Source organism: Bombina bombina, chromosome 1, assembly GCF_027579735.1.
Source record: "Bombina bombina isolate aBomBom1 chromosome 1, aBomBom1.pri, whole genome shotgun sequence".
Classification (NCBI taxonomy): Eukaryota; Metazoa; Chordata; class Amphibia; order Anura; family Bombinatoridae; genus Bombina; species Bombina bombina.
Window position 1 is genome coordinate 595,381,665 of NC_069499.1, and position 17,672 is coordinate 595,399,336.

Sequence of the window (17,672 nt, forward strand, 5' to 3'; positions counted from 1 at the left end):
GAGAGTGACTAGAGTGCAGAAGAGAATGGCTGAAAGACTGACAAGTTTAAAAAAAAAGATTGAGAAAAGCCTAAATTACAATATGTGTCCCTTACTGGATCCCCCGATAGACCAACTGGACCATCTCTTCCTTGATCTCCTTGCTGTCCTGGTTCTCCCTAAAATGGGTCAAAAACAAAAATGAATCTACAGATCTGAAACAACTAGTGATAGCAAAGAGTAGTCACCTAGCAGGACAACAAAGAATAGTAAAGCATAGATTACAATTTGCAATAAAATGTAGTCATCTGCAAGGAAAGTCAAATGGTACAAATATGTCATTCATACAGTAACTTATTTACCCACCAGCACTTTGGAAAATATACAACGTATACAAATAAAGACACATACATTGACAAATATGCATAAATACATTAACACTCTGATAAATACCTTTACACATATATGCTGACTCCCATACGCATGTACTTACATTCTGACATACACAGAATGTAAATATCTATATTGACTCTTCTTTATTCATTTATTATAATCTTCTTAATCAACATTAACACACATCTGAAGTAAACCTGTTCTAACTACTTGCACAATAAATTCATATTATCCCACTTCGGCTGTAGTCTAGAACAAGCAAGACAAATTGCATTTTGTCAATGCTCACACTGACAAATTCCATGACACATTCATCTCTGATACTCTCCAAATTTCAAGTTATCTTATTTCTTGCCCATTAAAAGGACATGAAACCCAATCTTTTTCTTTCATGATTCAGATAGAGTGTATCATTTTAAAAAAGTTTCCAATTTACTTTTATTTTTGTATGAAATTTGCTTTGTTCTTGTGTTATTCATTTGTTGGAGATACAGGGGCCCATTTAACAAGCTCCGTAGGGAGCTTGTGGGCCCGTGTTTCTGGCGAGTCTTCAGACTCGCCAGAAACACAACTTATGGAGCTGCGGTCTAAAGACCAATGCTCCATAACCCTGTCCGCCTGCTCTGAGCAGACGGACAGGAATCGCCGGAATTCAACCCGATCGAGTACGATCGGGTTGATTGACACCTCCCTGCTGGTGGCCGATTGGCCGCGAGTCTGCAGGGGGCGGCGTTGCACCAGCAGCTTTTGTGAGCTGCTGGTGCAATGCTGAATACAGAGAGTATTGCTCTCCGTATTCAGCAAGGTCTTGCGGACCTGATCCACAGTGTCGGACCAGGTCCACAAGACCTTTCTTAAATAGGGGCCACAGTATCTAGATAGGTTGTGTGCACATGTCTGGAGCACAACATGACAGGAAATAGTGCTCTTGCTAATGTATAACATTGTTGTAAAAATGCTTCTCTATAATGCTGCAGACTTGTACACTCCTGAGCTTAGCTTACTGCTTATCAACAAAGGATAACAAGAAACAAAGATAATAGAAGTAAATTGGAAAGTTGTTTAAAATTGTATGTTCTACCTGAATAATGAAAGAAAAATTGTTTTTCCCCCTCTAAATACCACCCACACTCACCCCCTCAATTCTCTAGAACCTATTATATGAGGTTTTATTCCCCTTCTTTATTGATCTCTCAATAATGGCTCTGAAATAATAAGTTTGGGACCAATACTTTTTCTAAACACAAATCAAGTATTAATTTATATTCTATTCAAGCAAATAGCATTCTGCTAGACCACTAGAAAAGCTCAATTACTTTTTGATGTTTAGACAAGCCCATTACTTTCAGATGGAATCAGCTTGCATTGCTTGAGTCTAGTCTAGCCTAAGTCTAGTGAGGAGTCTATCTGAACATGGACTGGGTGTGAGATTATCTGATCTTAAAACCCTCTTCAATCACAGAATTTAGAGCTACACCTTCATGACGTAATACATTCACAATGTAAATAACTCAAGAACATATACAATATTCATCAGAAGTAAGTCACAAATGCAAGACAACTTTACATTATCTCCTCTGGGTCCACGCGCACCAGATATGCCAGGAGGCCCTCTCTCTCCAGGCCCACCCTATGGAGAAAGCATGCCAGAGTCAACAATAACAATCATATTAATTAGAACATTAGAGACATAGTTACTCAGAGTTGGGTCAGGAATTGAATGTATAATACATTGTGAGAATTTATTATTATATAATTATATCATTATATAACTCTTTCTGGTGACTATATTGTAACAAAGGTTAAGTTTCTCACCCTATCTCCTGATGGCCCATCTTGTCCAGCATTACCCTGGATAAACCAAAATAAAATACTTCAGAGAGCTTGCACTAGGCAGCAGGCTGCATATCATCATTCAAATAATTGTAAAGTTACCTACCTCATCGCCAGACTCCCCTTTTTCTCCTTGTGAGCCATTAGCTCCTGGATCTCCCTGAAACACACAGAAAAGCAGACTAGATCTTAAAGATCTAAAAATGTGATCTAGACAGATCTAAGAAGTACTAAAACTATAGGGTAAAACTGGCCAACACATTTAACTTTGGCAATACCAGATTCTTGATAATCTGAACACAGGAATTTAGAACTCTGATAGTTTACAGGTCTAATCCTATCAAACAGGATTTTCTGGGACTAGGTTACCTTTTCTCCAGTATTGCCACTGCTCCCAGATCTCCCAGGACTTCCAGGCTGTCCACCTGATCCCTAAACACAAAACACATATACATTTACTGAAGCTTTGTAGAAAAATTAGGGGCTTATAACTCATATGTGGTGTATTTCAGAACAAAACATATTAGCAAGACTTACAACCCTGTGTAATATCACGTTGTGGATCTAAATTGCATGAACTATGCATTACATACCAGCACCTGCTATTCAAAATCATGGAAAACTGCAAAAATAATACACTTCGCTAGAAGCTTAGAATGTTGCACACTTCGCTAGAAGTTTAGATTGTTGCAGGAAACAATGCAGACTTGCATTTGTCATACCCCTTGAAGCAGTACAGGGATATATTTTACATATGTTTTACCTACTTAAAATGATTTCCCTAAATATCTGAATAAATTACACATTACAAACTTGGGGTTTATTAATATAGAAGCTTTCACTCAAAATGTAGTGTTATTTTTTTTTATTTTTTATTAAAGGGCTATATTCAACCATTCGGGAGTCATATTTTTTGGTACATGTTGTTTAGTAATTCAAACAAGGCTTGATCTGTATGATCATGAATTAAAAATACATATACGCTCACGCTGAGGATCTTTTTAAATGTAGCTGCTAGAGTGAGTAATAAACGTGGAGCCTATTTATCAAAGAGAGTTTAAAATGAGTAGGGAAGTGGATTTAAATCAATCTTTCTATTTTATGTTATTTAGCCTGTTTAAAAAAGATTATAAAATGAATAGGCTGACATTACAAGTTGTTTAACACCAGCCATTGATAAACAGTCACTATTCACAAAATTAATCATCTATGTGGTGAGGAATGTTGAAGCAAGTCAATATGGAAGACAAATGTATCTATAAACAGTACTATACTCTGATATTTTTTTGGAGGTACTCTACTATTTTGTAAAGAGCACACCCATTTTTAGATTACTTGAGTCCCTATTTGTATATGATTTAATGTGATAAGTACATGGTTTTAAGTATTAGATTCAATTTTATATGATTACTTATAGTTATTAAAATGTTGCCAACTGAAAAACTGTATGTTTCCGTTATTATCTCACCTTCTCTCCCTTTGGTCCATATGATCCAGGGTCTCCTTTGGGTCCCAAAGCACCAGATTCTCCCTGAAAAGATTAATCACTTGTGATTCTAATGTGCCATAGTTGATGTGATATTTGCTGTTTAGAAGGGGTTGCTTAAAGTGATCTATTATACCTGCAGTTTAAGGATTTTATTCCTAATCTGTAGTACCCACTGAAAGAATGGCATGTGGCTTTTGTTTTAGACAATTTACAGAACATTTCTACACATTGTGTGCAATAAAATATTCTACACCCAGTGCATTAAAATATTCTACACCCAGTGCATTTGATAATGTAATCTAATAACAGATGTCTACATTTAACCTTTTTATAAGTAAGAGTGCTTATTATCAAGGGCCATTAGATTTCTGACTTTGGGTACATAAATGATTGTATATATGATGTGTCAATGGGCTACTGACAGGAAGCACACCGAAAGAGAAGCCCTGGTCTGTTTCCACTCACCTCAAATCCTGGGGATCCTTTGCACCCAGAAAGTCCAGGGAATCCATCTTCTCCCTGTTAGGATAAATTATACTATAAGGAAGAGTGATTTATGTGTTTATAGCTGTGAGTAGTTTTTTTTTTGTATCCAGATGTGTAGATGAATGTGTTATTATGAAGTAGACATAACACAGACCAAAAAATTGTTTTGAGCATATTGTCACTGATATTAGTTAAAGGGGTGATTTGGTTCCACTGAATTTTGACAACAATATTAATTTGTTAATGGAAAATTGTTAACCCCTTATTTCGTATTGATATACTCTTTAGGGTAGAAGAGGAGCAGCTGGACAGCAGAGTAAACATTAATAAAGTTAAAATAGTAGCTAGTACTACTGCTACAAGCCAGCAGGATTTTAAATTGCAAAAATTTAGCTTATATACTTATTGATTGACACAGAAACTAATAAAATGACAAGGGCTTTGCTGCATCCATATTGAAATGTGTAAAACTGTAAATTTGAAGACTTTCTTGCTTGCAAAAAAAGTATTTTACCACCAGCAGGAAAGTCTTTTCTACATGCCAAAAAACCCCCCAAAAACCTTTCCTGTCTGCAGAAAAGCCTTGTGTGTTTTTGTTCATGTTTGTGTTGTGTTATTACTGTACTGCATACCTTTTGTCCATCAATTCCATCAATTCCTTTCTTTCCTTTGTCTCCCTGTGAAAAAAACAAATCAGATTTCGAAACCATAATTAGAATGTGGCTGAAAGAGCAGTTTAATAGGATGGATGGGGTTACAGTGGGAGGAGAAATTATGAAGAGTAAGAGTATGGATAACACAGCAAATTCAGATACAAAGACAGGAAATATATTACACCCTTTAAAATGATTTATGCTGAGAAAGTCATAGGAGTATGGGAAATGCAGTTGGAGGATGACAATAAGAGGATACATGGACAACTAAAGAACACAGCTATATACTGTATAAATGAAAAGAAAGATACAAACAAGTCAGTCCAGCACTCAGACCACTGCACGCCACACAGGGTAATCACCTATGACCACAGTAATCACAGAAAATCCCAAGAGAGTGGCAGCAAAATATGGAAAAATAGTAATTTACTTAGCACGTCAGAACAGCAATGTTTTGGGAACACCTTCACTTAGTCATGCATGACTAAGGGAAGGTGTTCCCGAAACGTTGATGTTCTGATGTACTAAATAAATTACTATTTTTCCATATTTTGCTGCCACTCTCTTGGGATTTTCTGTGAATGAAAAGAAAGATCAGGTAATGAATATTGAGTCTAGGATGCTTATAAGAAAATTCAGTTAAAAGATCTATTGAGAAATTAAGCCAAGCGATGGACTAGTAGCACAATCAGAAGATGGGAATAAAGCCAAAAGAGAAGTGTTTAAGCAATGTCACTGACTGAACAAAAGATGAATGGGCAAGTTGTAATGTAATTAGACAAAATATACAAATAGATAGGACATTCAGAGGCTGGGGTGGGGGTCATTGTCACTGTACAAATCGCTGGAGGGAGAATACAGTAATGATTGGAATGGAGCACAGCAAGAAGGTGGACGGAGAATAAACTGATGGCCACAGGTGGTGAATTTATGGATTAATGCAATATTAGAGGGTAAAAAAGGGAACAGTAAGGAAGAAATAGGTACACAGTATAATAATTAGAAAAATTAGGATAAGAGGGCAGACTTAAAAATAGTTGGGGCATAGATGGATTGGTGGATGAAGAGATGGATGGAGAACACTGTTAGGTGATAAATAAATTGGAGGGCATAGTCAATATTAGGGGGCAAAGCAGACTTTGTATAGTGAAAAAGGTCACATATGGTAAAGAAAGGAAAAGCAAACTGTGTTGACGTCAGCAAATGATAGCACTTACTTTTGCTCCCTTTGCTCCTCTTCCACCCTGAGAGAAAAGTAGAAAAAAAAGTTACTGTATCTTGTTACACATAGACATTAGTAGACATACCTGGTCTGTGTCTCTCTTGATTATACAATCCCCAGTTATAGATCCTAAAATAAATGCTTTAAAAAAAACTAAACATGTTTTTATTTTAGTTATGCTGATCATTAATCTCATATATAATTATAATGTCCCTCTTCAATTACTGATTGCTTCCCTTGTCACAGTGGGTAAAATTCACTAAGGGGTTTCTGCAGCCTCTTCAGCTAACTAGATATCAGTTATTCAATATAGCTGAGTCAAAATAAAAAAAATGGCATAAAATAATCCAAAGACCATGGGAGCTGGAGAAGCCGGTGAGCTTAGTGTAGCTGAAAAGTCCAAGTGTTGACCATTAACTCTCTTGCATATTGCATTTCTTCTAATATCTCCTCTCTCCCTATCCCCATATAATTTAACCCTACAAAAGAGGGGGTTACACAAACCTTATTAAAAAATCATTCAAATGCATTTTTTTTAATTAATAATAAAAATAGCCAAAAAAAAAATGATCAGTCCCGTTGCATAAAGTCTCTTTGTCAATATACTTTTATGTTTATGCTAGGGCTGCTCCACCAAGAAAATCAGTTGTTTGTCTGGTAAATTAAAGCTCACAAAGATGTCACTTATCTAGATTAAGAAGGTGGGGATGGTGTAACACTCAATAGTGGTGCTAAACATGAATTACATTCTGGAGGATCCAGAGAATAAGTCTTATACTGGTTAAGATATGTAGGGGTTAATGCAGAGGGCATAAACACAGTTAAATCATAATAAGTACAGAGATTCAGGGGATAAGGGATTGCAGTGTTTAGAGAAGAAAATGATTAATGCAGTGGAAGGCATCTGCATAAAAATTTACAGGCTAGAGGGTGGTCTTAAATGATCAGAGAGTCCCCCTAATTTATTAAAACATCTGGTACCTGTATAACTAAGTTTACTTCTGCTTTGTTATCAAATCAATTGCTCACCACTGCCATAATAAATGCTAGACGTAAAAAAGGCTACACTGTACTGTAAGGCTGAATAGTTTGATGCTACAAATGGAAACTTGGTACTAAGGACAATTAGAACTTTCATACATTTCACCTTCATGTCGGCACTGGAAGTAATGGGAATCTAACGGGAATGAATATCAATAAAATGTAATCTAACCCACAAAAGCAAATTATGTAACTAGGTTGAAACAATCAACCACCCAAACACACAGAAAATGATGCACAAGATACCCAGCTAAGCACCAAAAAGGCAAACTTAAGTTCCCAGATGATGATTTTAAAAATATAAAGCAGTAAAAGCTTAATGCACATTGAACATATTGGAGAGACTTAACATTTTCAATGCACAGGTCTGGATTATGCAAAGTATGTAGTTATAAGCGAAAAAAGGTAGATAGGTGCGCTGGGCCAAACTGATAACCATACACCCCCTTAAAAGACAAAAATCCCTGCAATTGTCTAAAATAAAGTGAAAAGATAAAATGGAAATAAGGGAGGCGCTTCCCTTATTTCCATTTTATCTTTTCAAAGTATGTAGTTACCCAGATGCATTCTCAGGTGATGATATTTTGAAGTAAATTTTCTATTGCCTTATATGTGGCCTTCAGCTAATATGTCTGACATATATAAAGCCGCTCAAAGTCTACAGTATGAGAATTACAGCCACATTAAAATAGAAATCTGTCAGATCCTTAATGCATATACGTGTAATGAGATGAGTGAATCATTTTGTGACCATTTTTATGTTTGTAAACTCAATTATGGAGTATATCTGGTACTGCAATATAAAAATCAACACAATCCAGTCTAGGGATTATGATGGTGATAATGATTAATTCATTTTAACCATTTCACTTACACGCAGATATCATGTCCACCCTACAAAATGTGGGTATCTTTGTCAAGCTTACTTGAATTGACCCTAAGGGGCATATTTATCAAGCTCAGTATGGATCTTGATGCCCTGTGTTTCTGGCGAGCCTTCAGGATTGTGGGAAACACAAGTTATGAAGCAGTGGTCTAAAGACTGCTGCTCCATAACCTGTCCGCCTGCTCTGAGGCAGCGGACAGACATCGCCAGAAATCAACCAGATCGAATACGATTGGGTTGATTGATACCCCCTGCTAGCGGTGATTGGCTGCAAATCTGCATGGGGCAGCGTTGCACCAGCAGTTCACCAGAACTGCTGGTGCAATGATAAATGCTGAGAGCGTATGCTGTTGGCATTTATTGATGTGCAGCGGACATGATCCGCAATATTGGATCATGTCCACCTAACAATAGTAATTCAGCCCCTAAATGTCTTTCTACCCAAATAACCTGTACTTATCATTAAATGATCTATACTCAGCTCACTTGTTATACTGACCTGCACTCATATACCAACCCAGAGGGGGTGTCTGCTTAGATAGCTGTTACTGATGCTTATTGTTTCACTGCTCCACTCACTCATATTTCCCTTGACGTTTTCTCTGTTCATCTGCCATAGACCAACCCTGAGAATGTACCTGCTCACTAATGCTGACCTTAAAGCATTCTGCTTGGCATACATGAACTCATCCTGAGATCCTCTCGGCTCCGCTCATACATGATCTTCAGGGTTTTTCAGTAGAGTAAATTTGCAAACACTTTGAGGTTCTCTCACCCACACTCACATGCACTAATCCTTAATGTCTCTCTGCTCAGTTTACTAATGCTGACCCTTAGAATTTCTCTGCTTAGTTTGGTCATGCTGACCCTTGGGATCTCTTAGTTTAGATCATTGGTTTTGAACCTGCGAGTCCCTCTTCTCAGATCATATACACTACACTGAGGATATCTCAGCTGAGCATACATGTACTCAATCTGTTTTCTGAGCTTGCTTGTACTGACCCTGAAAGTCTCTCTGCTCACTGTGCTCTTAATAACTAGAAAGATCTCTCTGCTCAGCATGCGCATTCGTACCCTTAGGGCCTTTCTATTCACTTCTCTCATAATAACTAAGGGTCTCTATGCTCATCTCGCAAATATTGACTATAAAGGTTTATCTGCTCAAGTTATTTGTACTAAACTGAGGATCTCTCTGCTCACTTTACTATAAAAAACAAGGAACTCTCTGCTTATGTCACATGTACTGACTCCGAAGGTCTCATGCTAATATTGTGCATATGGGGTTTTCTTTTCTCAGTAATCATGAAAGTGTCTATGATATCTTTAGTTGTACTGAGCATGAGCTCTTACTAAGGGTGTTTCTCTCTTTGGTTCACATTTATTGACCCTGAAGGTTTATTTGAAATGATCCTGAGTATCTTCCTGTTCATGTAATTTATACTAAGTATAACAATATTTTTGTTCATATAATGATCCTGGTGATCTCCTTCATCTTACCTTTTCTCCTCTGGAACCTCGATCACCCTGAAAAAGAAAAGAAAAGTACAATGTGTCAGGACTCCTAAATGATCGGCATCCAATAAGACTCAGTAGCGATACTTACCTTCATTCCTTGATAACCCACAGGTCCAATGTCTCCTGGTCTGCCCTGTAAAGATAAAGAAAATCAAATCAAGAACTATCAGACTGGCAGCACCATACTAACACATTTCTCCTTAGTGATAAGTGAAAATAAAATTAGACTGCCACATAATGTTGTAAAGTGGCACAGTAATTTATAGTGACAGTGTCCTGCATGGTGATGCCCAGTGCTACAGTCCACAATATAGTGAGACACTTGGAGATACAGTTTCATTTATAGTGCTATTGAAATATACAGTTTAGTATACAGTGAAACTCAGTGATACAGTATTGTGTTTTTAGACCCCACAATATGGTCACATAATTATACCATCAGGTCTAAAGTGATAGTCAATTATACTATCTAGTGTAGTCAGTCTTGAGTATTTTGACACCCACTGATATAGTCTAGTATACAGGGAGGGCTATACTGAAGTCCTACAGTCAGGGGCATAACAACATCCAGCGGAAAAGTATAGTCCATAGTGACAGCCAATGAAAATATCTGTTGTATAGGGACATCCAGTGATACAGTCATATATATAGTGAGATTACCCAGAGATTACCCATGATATGGTCTTTAATGTAATGACAGACATAAATGCAATGAAATGTATTATTAAGCCAAGTGATACAGTGCCCTCTTTAGTGATTTATTTGTATATCATGTTGTATAGTCACAACACGTAATGTATACTGGAGTATAGTTATACAGTTACAAACTAGTGTAGTGATACCAAGTGATTTGGTCTGATGTAAAGATATAACTGTGTATATTGATATCTATGCATATAATGCTGTATGTTTTGATAATCAATGCCATATCTATATAGGAACTCACTGGATCACCAGGTTGTCCACGTTCTCCAGGAAGTCCAGTCTTTCCGATCTCTCCCTGTAATTATACATAGCATTAATGATCAGCTGAAGGCTTATGATGCCCAACTATGTACAGACCTTTATGTAGTCACACTCACCTCGTAACCTGCAGGACCTGGTGGTCCAATTGTGCCTTGGGGAGGCTAAATAAAGAAAAAGTAAATATAAGAAAATAATTGTACCGAGTATTATTTATAAAATATTGTGATGGACTATTTCATCTTGTCACAGCACGACTGCTTTACGTGTCACATCTTATGGAATAGCACTTGCATGAAACATGACATTTTAATTGTTACACAGAGCATTAAACACTGTAATAGTGTAACACAGGTGTTAATGTTTTTTATTTAAAATCTTAACGACAGGATTTTCTTACCTGACACTCATAGGAACAACACTGCAATGGGAAGAGAAAGACAAGAAAGTGTGTGAGAGACAAGACATATTAGTGGCCTCGCACTCCAGATGCTCACTACTCATCAGATCCTCAGAGAAGACTCACCCCTTGCTCAGCATGTGCTTTCTGAAAAAAAGAAGGAAGAAGAAAGCATAGTTACAACAGAGAATACAAATTACTGCAGAGCATTGCACACATTTATTAACCCTCAATACTACAGAACGGTAACTGTGATACTGAAGAGAATTGCAAACATTTAGTAAACACAATTAAAGCAAACTATTACGGGATATCAGTTTTACATTATATTTTTTTATACACATATTTTTTATACACATAATACAAAGAACAATACTGCATTATTTACACCAGCTCACCACATTACTATAAAACCTTTCTGCTTATTACTGTAAGTGTTATAAACAGGACTTACTATGGTTTCTATGATGGTGTCAATAGTATTCTCTATGTCCTGAGCAGACAGACCAGTGGAACTGGTAGCTGTGAAGTTCTGCCTGTAATTTTGATCTGTGGCAATGACACTCAGGCGTGGTTCCTATAAATAATATGAAGGTGACATATAAGATAAAATGTCAAATACATAAAGGCATTCAGCACTGTGAAAGAAGGAAAAAAGAACTGCAAGAAAGAAATTAGGTGGTAGGCTGAGGCAGATGCACAGTAGGACTTTAAAAGAGGTTTTAACTCTTAACAGCATATGAGGGTAATCAGTTATGGTATGAATGGACCAGTTCTGGACATAAGTTAAATCTGAAGAGGAAGTAATACAAAATTATATGATATAAATACAAGAAAAACTGTTAATAGCTGCAACTCAAGTTGTCAACACTCTCATGATCATACCAGATGGTTTGGTGAAATGGCCACTGAAAATACTTTGAGACCCAGTTGTTTGGCTTCATTAGCTGCATCTTCTAGCCCTCCACATGGCTCCTTGTAGCCCTCCAGAGGATGGCCATCTGTTACCACAATCAAGTATTTGTTCTCCCTCTGATGGGATCCTCTAGAAAGTAAAGGACATATCACAATGTATTGCACAACTATATGTGTGAGATTCTACCAGACAAGCATCTATGTCACATATGTAATAATCTAAAAAACAAGGAAGTCATGTGTTATTTTTCCAGAGTACCATATAATTAACCTCCTCAGTCACAAATACAATATTCCAAATGACAGCTTTATCTCCTTGCTGTACGAACCCAATCAGGATCTCCTCGATACCCCTTTTGATGGCGCAGTCAGTGTGTGTTCCTTTTCCAATGTAGGTGACCCCTTTCAACTTTTCCTTCATGAGGGCTTGTCCATTAACCATACTTGTCAGACCCTGAATTAGGATCACCTCATCACTGTAGTGCAGGGCTCCAGCATTCCACGCAAGGTTACGGTCGCACCGATAATACCTAGAATATGAAAAGAAATAATGGTCAACGGCAAACCAGCTCAATATGGAGAAGCAGTTGGCTATCAGGATGGGAGAAGATATTTGATGATTAACAAATAGATAAAAAATAATATTCATTCTCACGGTTAATAAATGTGCTTATTTGATTAAATGTGTACAACTAGTCTGTGAATGCTGGCCAATATAATGCAGAAAAAAGTTACACTGGTGTTCATACAGTGAAAAACTTGCTTCTGGACATGATATTTATATGATGTAATTACTGTGTGGGAATTGCTTAATATGTACTTGATAAATGGGCATGATAATGATATGAGGTAATCATTTGGCCGGGGAATCGTTTAAAAGCAATGAGATAGATTATAAGAGGTGCGCTAAAGCTAATTTCTAAAAGCGCGGGAGACTTTAAGAATTTTTTACTGTGCGGGTTTCATTTGGTTTGAGGTTTTATTTTAATTAAAAATTCTCACTATGAACTAAAGTTAAAGGGGGGGGGGGTCCGTCTGCAATATATTTAATTACCTGATATTTTGTTGGTGCATTTCATAGGACATTTTACCAATATTTTGTTAAAAATACCATTTTAAACCCCTTTATGTTGGGGGCAAATGTTGTTTAACATCAGTACTTGATAAATGGGCATGATACTGATATGAGGTAATCATTTGGTGGGAGAATTGCTTAAAAACAAGGGGCTAGATTATAAGTGGTGCGCTAAAGTTAATTTCTAAAGGAAACTTTTAGAATGTTTTTACTGAGCGGTTTCATTTGGAATGAGGTTTATTTTAATGAAAAATTCTTACTATGAACTAAGGTTAAATGGTGGGTTCTGTCTGCAATACATTTAGTTACCTGATATATAGTTGATGCATCTTGTAGGAAAGTTTACCACTATTTTGTTGAAAATACAATATGTTTTAACCTCTTCATGCCGGGGGCAAATTTTTAACGAAGTACCGATGCAAAAGTTTTCTTGAAAAAGGAAATTACGCGATCATCAATGTGATCACGTGATTTCAAGGTTGGGATCCGATCATGGGGGACTGCCTACACTGATAGGCAAGTCCCCTTCCGATTTTTCATTCCCAGAAAGGAGGAAGCTGCAGGACACCATGTAAGGTAGGTCATTGCATGCCGTCCTAGCGGCGTTAAAGCCCAGTGCTGTCAGGATGGCATGGAACATCCTAATGGCGTGTTCTGTGAGAGTGTTTTATATATTTTTGAGTAAAAATAATTGGTGTAAAAAATGTGATACACAACTTACAAGTTATGACTGGATATTAATTTTAGAGGCACATTAAAGGGATACTAAAGTCAAAGTTAAAATGTAAAGATTCAGATAGAGTATGCAATTTAATAAAAACAAAAAACGTTTCAGTTTAATTCCATTATCAAAATGTGCACAATCTTTTTTATATGCACACATTTTGAGGCACCAGCTACTACCAAGTTCACAGTAGATACATATATGAGAAAAAGAAAGAGGGCATTTATAAAGCTGTAGAATCAACTTGGGGCAAGCCCAGCTCTTCTGCAATTCAGGGAAATTGGGCTACACAAGCATTTGCTTGTGTAATATTAAATGCAGGCAGCAAATGCCCCCTCAAATGCTCCGAAGTATCTGCAAATCTCCATAGAATTTAAAGGTGTGGAAAATCATTAAATAAACTTGTCCAAAAGATTGTGATGGACCCAAAAATAATTTGAAGAAGAAAAAAAAAGAATTGCAAAGAAACTACAGGATTTATTTGGTTCATCTTCTTAACCTTTGTTTAAGGTGAACTGAAAAGGAGTGTATATGCAGGGAAAGTAGAAATGGAATAAATGGGATTATTTTGGCTATACAGTTGGATATTGGGGAGAGATGGACTGGCCAGACAGATGAAAAAGCTTCCTATGCCTGAACTATTAAAAATATGGAGCAGAAAGAAGTGTGCGGTGGTAAACAGGCTCAAATCACTTCTGCTTATGTGTGTTACTGGCAGCCAAGGGGTAAAATTGTTACTTAATTATGAAAAAATATACACAGTGATATCAAGAGTGGGGGTAAGGTAGAGCTTTGAAGCATTGTGTAACCCCCATCTACCATTGTGCCCAGTTACTGACTGGGGGGTCCATCCGATAAAAATCGTCGCCCGCAAAAGCCGGCGACGCCAATATTTGCGCGGGTTTGGTATCACATATACGGCGTAACCTAGAAGTTACGCGCGTATATTTCTGCCGTCGCCCGTAGTTTTTTGGGCTATAGGCAGGTATACCAAACCAGCGCAGTTTGGTATCCAATATGCAGCGTAAGGACTTACGTGGCGAAAATGGAGAAAACTTACTCCATTTTCACCTCGCCACAAAAAGCAGCCGTAAGAAGCCTTACGCTGACTATTGGAGCCCCGTAACTCCCTAAACTGGCTGCTAAAATAAACCTAACACCTAACGCATGTGCAATGTCTATCTACCTGTCAACCGCGATCCCCCCCCCCCCGAAATCCCTAATAAAGTTATTAACCCCTAAACCGCCGCTCCCGGACCCCGCCGCCATCTACATAAACTAACCCCCTACTGTGAGCCCCTAAAACCGCCGCCATCTACCTTATCTATCCCCTAATTAGAACCCCTTACACCGCTGTCATCTACCTTATCTATCCCCTAATCTGACCCCTTACACCGCCGCCACCTATATAAAAATTATTAACCCCTAATCTAATCCTCCTATACCGCCGCCAGCTATATTAATATTATTAACCCCTAATGTAAGCCACTTACACCGCCGCCATCTCTATTAAAATGATTAACCCCTTATTTAATCTACCTACCCCGCCGCCAGCTATATTATCTATATTAACCCTAAGTATATTATAGTTAATATAGGTATTACATTATATATATTAACTATATTAACCCTAATTATATTAGGGTTAATATAGTTAATATAGTTACTATAGTATTTATATTAACTATATTAACTCTATCTAACCCTAACACCCCTAACTAAATTTATATTAAATTAATCTAATTCATTTATAAACTAAAATATTCCTATTTAAATCTAAATACTTACCTATAAAATAAACCCTAAGATAGCTACAATATAATTAATAATTACATTGTAGCTATGTTAGGGTTAATATTTATTTTACAGGTAAATTGTTAATTATTTTAACTAGGTATAATAGCTATTAAATAGTTATTAACTATTTAATATCTACCTAGTTAAAATAATTACCCAATTACCTGTAAAATAAATCCTAACCTAAGTTACAAATACACCTACACTAGCAATAAATTAAATAAACAACAAACATCTATCTAAAAATACAATTAAATTAACTAAACTAAATTACAAAAAAAACAAACACTAAATTACAAAAAATAAAAAAAAGATTACAAGATTTTTAAGCTAATTACACCTATTCTAAGCCCCCTAATAAAATAATAAACCCCCAAAATAAAAAAAATTCCCTGCCCTATTCTAAATTAAACAAATTTCAAAGCTCTTTACCTTACCAGCCCTTAAAAGGGCCTTTTGTGGGGCATGCCCCAAAGAATTCAGCTCTTTTGCATACAAATACAATACCCCCCCATTACAACCCACCACCCACATACCCCTATTCTAAAACCACCCATACCCCCCTTAAAAAAGCCTAACACTACCCCCCTGAAGATCTCCCTACCTTGTCTTCACCACACCGGGCCGAACTCCTGATCCGATCCGGGCGATGTCTTCCTCCAAGCGGCAAAGAAGAATTCTTCCTCCGGCGATGTCTTCCTCCAAGCGGCAAAGAAGAATTCTTCCTCCGGCGACGTCTTCCTCCAAGCGGCAGCAAAGTCTTCATTCTTCCGGCGGCATCTTCAATCTTCTTTCTTCGCTCCGCCGCCGCGGAGCATCCATCCCGGCCGACTACTGAACTACGAATGAGGTACCTTTAAATGACGTCATCCAAGATGGCGTCCGCCGAATTCCGATTGGCTGATAGGATTCTATCAGCCAATCGGAATTAAGTTAGAAAAATCTGATTGGCTGATTGAATCAGCCAATCAGATTCAAGTTCAATCCCATTGGCTGATCCGAACAGCCAATCAGATTGAGCTCGCATTCTATTGGCTGATCGGCGGGGTACGGGAGCGGCGGTTTAGGGGTTAATACCTTTTTTAGTGTTAGGATAGTGAGGGGGGATAGCGGATAGAGGGTTATACGTGTCGGGCTATGTTAGGGAGGCGTGTTAGACAGTGCGGGTGTTTTAGACTTTAGTCAGGTTTTATAGGCGCCGGCAGTTTCTAACGTGCCGCAAGTCACTGGTGACGCCAGAAATTTGTACTTGCGCAGATTTCTGGACATCGCTGGTTTGTCAGACTTACGGCACGTTAGCATCTGACGGCGACTTATATAGGATAGCTCGAGTTGTGAGCTGAAACTGCGGGCGACGCCGGTTCCCTCGCTTGCGCCGCAAACTGCGATCTATATCGGATCGCGCCCTGGCTGTCCAGTATTTTTAGGCGCACAGCTGTTAACATTACTCCTTTATAACATTTCACAGTCATTCTCGATCACAATATGGATCCCTTTTTAAAAATTGTTATTATCACAATGCTTTTAACATCAGGGCCTAATTCTGAATCTAATCTATAAGATTGGTACAGAATACATTTGTTGTGTAATATGTTTTGTTGTGTGTGCTTCATGTATTTGTCTATGTATGTGTGGTGTATATAAATATATGTACTGACAAAACTCACTCTTTTTACATTTAGTTAACACTCGGGAAACTAACTGTCAGGTTAAGTACTGGACACCTGGCAACCCTATAAAGGGCTGAAATCAGTGTTGAAGAGAGTCTTGCCAAGAGACGTTTTACTACACATCACTGTGGGAGGCGATGCTTCTCTGACACTGGTGGAAATTTAAATCCAGCATTGCCACTTGCACAGAAAGTGTAATGTTAATTATACCTTTACACAGTATTGAATGGCAATATAATTTACATGTGTCAACAGAAACTCAACCCTTTTTGTTACAATACAATAGTGAAACTAGGATATAAATAATAAACCTATAGGAGCTGGAGGGATGCGTATATATTGCATATCTGTAAGCAGTTTATTACATGTATGTAGTATACTGTTGAATACTTTATTTAAATAAAGATAACAATGTTGATCGCATACATAAAGAATATTTAGGTGTTCCATGTTTTATGGGCATTACCTACATTTTAATGGGGACACATCGTCAGGACTTAATAATTTTAAAAGGACTATCATCCATGTTAAATGTACCTTTTCAGCCATACCAGTTAAGATTTTTAATAGTAAGAAATGTACTTATTGTACAGTGAAACTTAGTTTACATATATATTAATTGAATTGTTAC

The 17,672-nt window shown here is 37.3% G+C and overlaps 1 protein-coding gene across 1 annotated transcript in view; it reads right to left on the reverse strand.

The window, feature by feature from the left end:
• COL6A1 (collagen type VI alpha 1 chain) overlaps window positions 1–17,672 on the reverse strand; it is a 71,846-nt gene that overhangs the window by 31,196 nt on the left and 22,978 nt on the right. Inside the window, exons 3-20 of the mRNA XM_053698901.1 lie at window positions 12,105–12,305; window positions 11,746–11,905; window positions 11,315–11,437; window positions 10,987–11,007; window positions 10,861–10,881; window positions 10,580–10,624; window positions 10,444–10,497; window positions 9,586–9,630; window positions 9,480–9,506; window positions 6,051–6,077; window positions 4,813–4,857; window positions 4,160–4,213; window positions 3,674–3,736; window positions 2,575–2,637; window positions 2,312–2,365; window positions 2,188–2,223; window positions 1,940–2,002; window positions 96–158 (exon numbers count right to left, since the gene is read on the reverse strand). Of these exons, the coding sequence (XP_053554876.1) occupies window positions 96–158; window positions 1,940–2,002; window positions 2,188–2,223; window positions 2,312–2,365; window positions 2,575–2,637; window positions 3,674–3,736; window positions 4,160–4,213; window positions 4,813–4,857; window positions 6,051–6,077; window positions 9,480–9,506; window positions 9,586–9,630; window positions 10,444–10,497; window positions 10,580–10,624; window positions 10,861–10,881; window positions 10,987–11,007; window positions 11,315–11,437; window positions 11,746–11,905; window positions 12,105–12,305 (1,165 nt within the window). The remainder of the gene's footprint in view (window positions 1–95; window positions 159–1,939; window positions 2,003–2,187; window positions 2,224–2,311; window positions 2,366–2,574; window positions 2,638–3,673; window positions 3,737–4,159; window positions 4,214–4,812; window positions 4,858–6,050; window positions 6,078–9,479; window positions 9,507–9,585; window positions 9,631–10,443; window positions 10,498–10,579; window positions 10,625–10,860; window positions 10,882–10,986; window positions 11,008–11,314; window positions 11,438–11,745; window positions 11,906–12,104; window positions 12,306–17,672) is intronic.